Here is a 7,736-nt window from a genome sequence, read left to right on the forward strand (position 1 = left end):
CGGTCTTCCACTTCACAGAGACCAGTCTTCCTGGGACCCTCCTTGAAACTAGGTACTGCTTGTTAATCACCCTCAGTGGAATACAATAGGAGCCATCACTTGAAGGGGAGGTTTCTTACCTGTAACTGAAGGTTATTCAAGATGTGTGGCCCCTATCTGTATTCCAATCCATCCTCCTCCCCCTCTGCTGTGGATATGGTAGGTGGAGAAGGAATGAAAGATGTGGCCGGTCTACCCTGTCCTTTATCGCCTCGGGCGAAATCACGAGGCATTGCAGGGGTGCGTACACAGAACAACAGACACTACCACTGTGAAAAGATCCAGTTCCGGGTGCATGGCACATGTGCATTACCCTCAGTGGAATACAGATAGGGACCACACAGCTTGACGAATCTCCAGTTACATGTAAGTAACCTTCCCTTCTCCCCTAGCTTGCATTTTGTGTGACCATTCTGATTTTGTAGCATGTTATACGTTGACCTCCCAAGATACAGAGCAGTGGAAAATCAGCCCTTTGGTCACCTGGGGCATGCTTAAATACACAATTAGCAAGTGTGGAAGCGCAATGTCATCTTTGCCAAAGTAATAATCAGGTTCCAAATTGATTTACAGCTTCCTAGAAGTACACTGATCTTAGCATTAAGCTGTAGTGAAATATCATTGTCTGGTTTTCTTATAGCCGACAAGCGCAGCGTTTACAGAACGATGTTTTGTCTGAGGGAAAGGTGGCTACTAAGCATCGTAAACCAGAAGTGGCTCTTTCCATCAATGTGGGAATCTTCAGATAGCATTGGACAGGTGACTTGCTGAGTGACCCTTGCCAATGATGTACTGAATTAGAATGGAGTACCTCAACTGGACCGGCAGAGGGATGGTCTTCTCAGAAATGTCCTCCTGACTCTCTGCTGAGACAACTGGCTATAGGATTCAGGACAGCTCTGGATTTCCTGTAATCTATACTGGTGAAGTGCTTTAGCATTCCTTTATCAATGTGGAACTTACTCTCAGGCTAGATAAATGCACTTTATCAATGAGAAAATGGATTACTATAGTACATAATCTTTCAGTGACTATTTTGTAATAATCATATATGTATTTTTATCTGACATTGCTATCCTATACCATTACTACAAAGCTTTTTTTCATGCAGGCATGTAACTTCTAAAAGGAATTGTTTGACTCTTTTGACTTCTGAAATTATTAGATGTTAGGTTTTGTTTACATGCCTGGTTGATAAATCTGAGTTTTATAATAGTTTAAATCAAAATTGGGTTCATGCTCCCCCCTCTCTCTCTCTCTGCAGCCATTTTGTCGATATATTTTTTTTCTGCAGCACTAGTAATTCCAGCCCAACAGCAAACTGTTTGCAGCCCAACAGCAAACTAATAGTTTTCCATCTGAGCCCTGTAGAGGTGACTTATCTAAACAGTGTATGTGACATTTCAGTACTTGCCTCCTCTGTTATGTTAAATCTTTCCATTGTGCAGCAAGTCCAAACTCTACTCCTCGCCATATAATGAAGCTCTCTCTGTTAATCAGGAACATGAGCAGAAACTGATTTCAGCATTTCCTTAATCTCCGGAACAAATACACTAAACTGGCCAAAGTAAGGAGCAAATGTGTTCAAAGTCTAAAAAGGTCTGGAGAGCGGTGTCTGTAAATTAGAAATATATTGTCACTGTGCTGTTTTTCTTCTCTAGATGCCTGTTCCTTTTTTATTATACACTAAGTTATTAAAAAGTTTAGGAGAGAAGGAGAGCGTTTGATGGAATAGTGAACTTTTGTTTTTACTCAGGAAAAGGTTATGTTTATTTTAAGGTAATCAAATTAAATGGACCTTTGTAATTTTGCTTGACTGACTTGATAGCCCTCAATAGGTTAAAAGAAAAAAAAACAGAAAAATGTTTCTCCTTTGGGTGTTGTACAGCTGGTTGTACATCCCCAATAATAAAAGGGGTATGTATAACTGAAACAGAATACAGGGTTGGTTCTAATACCAGCTAAACACTGTGCTGTCCAAGGCTGTTATGGATTATGGTAAATAAAACATTTACTGTATTATTGTAAGACTAGTTCTTGCTCAATGATGAGACTATATCTTTCTACCAATGTGTGTGGTAACTGGGATCATTACAATTAATAATTTAATTCTCAGTATCTTTCTGTAAAATATTTTTCAGTGCTTACAATTACTAAACTCTTTTTTTTATATGTTCCCTTATAGTACATGGATCATAATTTCATTTGCAGTCAGGTTCAGTGGTTTCTTCAGAAAGAGTATTGGTGTTAATACATTGAATTAACCAAACACTGGAGCATATCTCGTTTGTAATAAACTGTACTTTTTAAACATGTATTAGATTATAGGATGAGAATGGGATATATATAAATTTAAAATAACCACATATCCTTAACTGAACTACAATTAAGTGTTCATCACATACTTCAAGTTTGCCTTTCTCTGTTATAAGGCTGGGAAAACTAATTATCTGATCAGATACACTACAAAACCTTGCAGTCATGGCTGGAAAAACCCCTGTAAACGGTTAAAAGGAAGTGTTCAAACACAATTTCTGAAAAAGAAAGTGAAATGTTTTCATTATAATTAAATTGCTGCTGCCAAAGTGACTGGATACAGTACCTGTATTGATTTAGAGTACGTTACTAAATCTTGTATTGTTTATTTTGTAAGTATAGTAGTCTTAGTAGTAGAAGACTTCATTATGGTGACTATTAAAACTTTGGGAAAAAAGTGGGAAGACCCTGCTATTAAGGTGAGCAGAATTCTACTGTTTTGGACAGAGCTTCAGAGTGACTGAGTCCCCCGCCTTCAGGATCTGATTCAGCAAAACATTTCAGCATATGTTTGACTTTCAGCATGTGAACAGTCCTAATTCACTGCGGCTGCATATGTGCTTCAAGTTAAGTAGGTGCTTAGGTCCTTTCTTGAATTGGGGCTTTAGTCGGGAGGTAAGGGGATATTTTAATCTCTAGTTATTTGGTTCTACTCTTTATTTGAGCCAAGTGCAGTTGAATTATGTAATGCTGTATTTATGGAAGAATTCTCTTGTAAAACTTGACAGAGGCCAGCAAAGGTGTCTCTCCCTCAAACTGACCTTGTTTTGCACAGCCTTTTTCCATTTTCCATACATTTTGTTAAGCCGCACATTTGTCAGAAGACACTTCACATAATGAGTACCAAGATTCAAATTTGGTAAATAAGGAAAGAATTTGTGTGCTTGCAAGCTATTTCATTGCATTACATTTAATTTGCTGACTTTTTTTTATTATTATTCTGTTTCTATGTTGGAAAGTTCTGCTATCCCTTCTCTTTCCATCTTCCTTTAATAAGTATACTTTTCAAAGACATGAAGCTCAGAGAAATTTAGATATAGATTAAGTACTTAAGTGAGTATTGTAGTATGTGCCTTTATTGAAGTGCAGTGTAGCAGTGACTGCACTGAACCAATATTGAGTTATTGTTTTAAATGTTGGCTTGAAAGACTTTAAGAAAAGTCCATGGAGGATCAGTCCACAATGAGGATTTTTGTTAAAGGGAAAAATACCTTTTTAAAATTTGAGTTTTCATGATTCCACAATTTGTCACAGTTATGTTCCAATGTGAGGAGAAGCTTTCCTCTTTATTATCCAAGTCTGCTTCAGAAACTGAATAAAGAATTGTTTATATATGTATATAACAAATGTTTCACTCATGCTGTCTTTGTAACTATCATACAGTTTAGATTGGTTACTAACTAATGAACATGGAGAAGGAATAAATGAATGGCTATCCAAAATGTCTGAAACACTGAGCTCCTATTTTAATGTATTTTCAACAAGTAAAATAAATACCTTGGCTGAACAGGAGGTGAGATCCTGTGAAAAGAACTATTGATTTTGCTAGTTTTCTTAATGCTCTGAGATGTATAGTATCTAGGCCTGGCTATTTTATATTCATCCCAATTTTCAAACAGACTTACTTCCTAGTAGAACAGTCTGCTCCACACTGGCAGATCTGGGTGGAGCTCCATTGGCTTCTCTCCACTGAGTATTCCTAGGCACATTCCATTGAATGATTGAAGCTTTGTGTGTACTGGTAACTGAAACTGTTAGATTTTCCCCATCTTCAAAAGAGACTGCTAACTTATGACCCCATAAATCTAATTTCCCTGGTATATTTATGTTAATCTGTTCATTCTCTCTCTCTCAAAAGAAATATCCCAAACCTTCTAGAGGTCAGTGAACCCTTGAACAATTTAAAAAAAAAAAAAGGCTTTTTAAAGAATCAGTTTTTTAATCTTTTATCTGCCTGATCTCAGTGCAGCCCTGGCGAGACTGCTTCTGGAGTATTGTGTTCAGCTCTGGACACCTCATTATGGGAAAAATGTTGGTTTTTCTTATAACTTCCTACAGTTTGCCTAAGTGATTAGGGAGCTGGTGGAACTCGCTTGTTAAATAACTAGCTTTCTGAGCTTTAATTATTTCTAAGTAATGACTAAAAAGACATTAGATTCTACACATATCTGAAGGAGGTAAACTCCAAGAGGGGAGAAGGAACTAGGGTAGCACAGGGACAAATGTGTGGCAACATTGAGAGAACAAATTCGGGCTTGATTCAGAAGAAACTTCTTGACACTATAGACAATGTGGCAATGAAGTCCTGAATAGGGGGTGTGAATGGATTTTAGAACAAGGATTGAATGGGTTTGGCTTCCAGTGGGCTTGGTGAGCCAGTAATTTTTGGAGGCTGCCATCATAATACTCCCCTCCTGCAAACTCTCCCCCGCCCCGAGCCTCTAGGCTTTCAATTAAAATTTATTCCAGTCTTTATTGTAGCAAATTGTTTTTTAAGGTCAGGCTTGACAAAGCTCTGGCTGGGATGATTTAGTTGGGTTTGGTCCTGCTTTGAGCAGGGGGTTGGACTAGATGACTTCCTGAGGTCCCTTCCAACCCTGAGATTCTATGAAATACACAGTTCACAATCTGAAGATTCTTTAACGTAATGATGTCTGTCCTGAGTCTGCAGACAACCATAAAGAAGCTCAGAGATGTAAACTGCTCCCATTTATCTCCAGTGGAAAGTTGATGCTGAACCAGAACACTAACGGGATAACATTCACTTTCCCTCTGATCAAAGCAGGCAAGAAAGAAGGATGGCAATCCACCATCAGAATACACATGAAAGAAAAGGAATAATGATAATGATTCGTATGAAGATTTGCAGCACACAAAGTGGTATCTTGTTCTGGTATCTCTTGGGTGAAGCTTTGTTTGTGGGTGGAGCTTATGCAAACCACTACTTTTTTTTCCCCCTGCATTTGACCCAGGGATTAGGTAACTTTAATTTCATGTTACTTAATCTGTGGATCCAGTGCAGAAAAAAGTAGTGGTACTCACGAGCTCCACCCACAAACAGAGCTCTACCCAAGAGGAGTTCCATCTTTTTCTGTGTGCCTTTCTTAAGGAGTTCTGAACATCTCAGAAAGGAAGAGTTGCTGGGAAGACAATCTCATGCTCTCATCACTAGCAAATCTATAAACCTTTACACCATATAGCTCTTGTTGTAAGTTTTAACTGACCCCCTCAAAAAACCTGATTTTGGTGATCATTAGGGGTTAAATACCTGGCTTTGCTAAAATTCCCTTTCTGATCATCTAGGAGAATTTATATCAAGTGAGAATAAAAATTGGCCTCCAGCCATCATGCTTGCTTCATCACTGACAGAGAAAGAAGTTTGTTTGAAATAAGTGAACATTGGTTATTCCACTGATTAACCATTTTCTGTCTGCTTTTATTCTGCTACAGTAGCCAAATCTTGGCCATTCTTTCTCCCAGCTGTTGTGAAGTTCCAACCCTTCCTTTCTATAACTGCAGCTAGATGTGACATCCATGCCCTGATCATTTCCTGTCTTCCTTCCAGCTGAAATCCTCTTCCTTACCCATCAATCTGACTGTTATCCACCTCTTTGAATCCTCCGCTGCATGGAGGTAACATCTTCTCTTTGCCCTCTATAACTCCACCTCCATCTTTGTATTCAACCTATAATCTGAGTATTGCTTTGGACCCCCCCCGCCCCCTCCAGCAATTATGCCATCTTTGATGTCCCCTTCTGCAACTGTCTCCAGGTGGTTTTCCCCCATTAGCAGCCATGCATGGCCCACACAGCCTCCACCCTTTTGTCTTCCAATCCCTCCTTAATTCACATCCTCCGTGATACCCAAAGGATGTGTCAGTGGTCACAGGGTGTAACCAAGTGTGTTAAATGCATTTAGTAAAAAAAAAAAAAAAAAAAAACCTAAATGTGGCTAGTCTAAGCCAGCAAGTTACCATATGATTGTGCTGCTGAAATGTTGACCTTCCTTAGAAGTTTACACTCACTCATCACGTCGCATCTAAATGTAGATTGTCAACTCTCCAGCACAGGGGCACCATCTCTGTTTGTGTGGATGCTGTAAAAAATACTTGAATAAACCTAGTTCTTTATTCTCATCCCACAGCTCCCTAGGAATGCTAATGTAATTTAGAGAAGGTTCTTAATGCCAAAAAAAGGGGGGGAAAAAGTTTAATTTCTAAAGAGATTTCATAGGCCTTGTGTTTTCCTCTCATGCTTATCGCAGGATCAGGTTCTGTTTTTCTCCTTAAGCACAAGTGTGGGTTTGGTCTGAAAAGTGATCATGTAAACATTACTGTGATGGTTTGAGACATTTGGAATCTATTCTGCCTCCGGGATGATGAATAAAGTCATTAAAGTTTCAGCAATCAGAACTTGGTCATGTGTGACCCAAAAATAATCTCTGATTTTCAGATCCTAAACTCAGGTTGCAGGACTGGCAGTTCAATTAAATCGTTATGAATGGAGCAATTTCGATGGGAATCACAGGCATGGCACTACACACTTATTCCAAGTCACTTTTCTGAGTGTAGCCATGCTTATATCAAACAAATAACCATGTAAAGGGTTAAAAAAATTGGACTGGAAGAAAATAAATTGAAGATGCTTTTATGTTCTTTGAATGATAGTAAAGACTTTGTGTTTTTAAAAACAGGTAACGTTTCTGAGCCCTACATTAGTCATGGTGGCAATTCACAATGTAATGTGATACCTTGCTCTTACCTCGTGCTTTTCATCAGTAGATCTCAAAGCACTTTACAGAGGAGGTCAGCATCATTATTGCCATTTAATGGAGGGAGAAACGAAGGCACAGCAAGTGATTTTGCCCAAGGTCACCCAGTAGGCTAGTAGGTAAGGGGTAAGTACAAAATTTGGAAAATGTATACAGCTTGCCCTTGTGTGCATTTTAATCTGTTTAGAATTACACATCTTAATTTTTGCTACATGACTGTGAGTATATTTAACCATGGCTGCCTTCTGTGTCGAGGACTTAAACAAGATGACAGGAAAAAGGTAAAGCAGACTAACAGCTTATAAAAGACTCACATGGTGGATGTGTCCACTCAGAGTACTGGGGTGTGATTCATAGCTAACTATTAGACTGTTGGATGTTTATTACCAAAGAAAACACTGGTTAATCTTCTCTTGGGCCTTTCTAGCAGAAATGGTCACGTGCAAAGAAGTGAAGAATTTGCAAGATTTGTTAGCAGCTTGTCATGGGAAGAAAAAACCAATAGCCCATAATTAGAGATAAATGGTTAAAATATAGGTTTGTTTGAGAAAAAATTATGGAAATATATACCCTGCAAAATACAGAGCAGAAATGGATACTTAGATAGTTGT

At 38.5% G+C, this 7,736-nt stretch overlaps 1 protein-coding gene across 4 annotated transcripts in view; it reads left to right on the forward strand.

Annotated features, from left to right (window-relative positions):
* Nucleotides 1-3,888, forward strand: part of USP40 (ubiquitin specific peptidase 40) — a 60,928-nt gene extending 57,040 nt beyond the window's left edge. For all 4 annotated transcript variants that reach the window (XM_045032169.1, XM_045032170.1, XM_045032171.1 and 1 more), the window contains one exon: nucleotides 680-3,888. In XM_045032169.1, coding sequence (XP_044888104.1) covers nucleotides 680-788 — 109 coding nt within the window. In that variant the 3' untranslated portion in view covers nucleotides 789-3,888. The remainder of the gene's footprint in view (nucleotides 1-679) is intronic.
* Nucleotides 3,889-7,736: the final 3,848 nt, after the last annotated feature.

This window comes from Mauremys mutica, chromosome 10 (assembly GCF_020497125.1).
Source record: "Mauremys mutica isolate MM-2020 ecotype Southern chromosome 10, ASM2049712v1, whole genome shotgun sequence".
Classification (NCBI taxonomy): Eukaryota; Metazoa; Chordata; order Testudines; family Geoemydidae; genus Mauremys; species Mauremys mutica.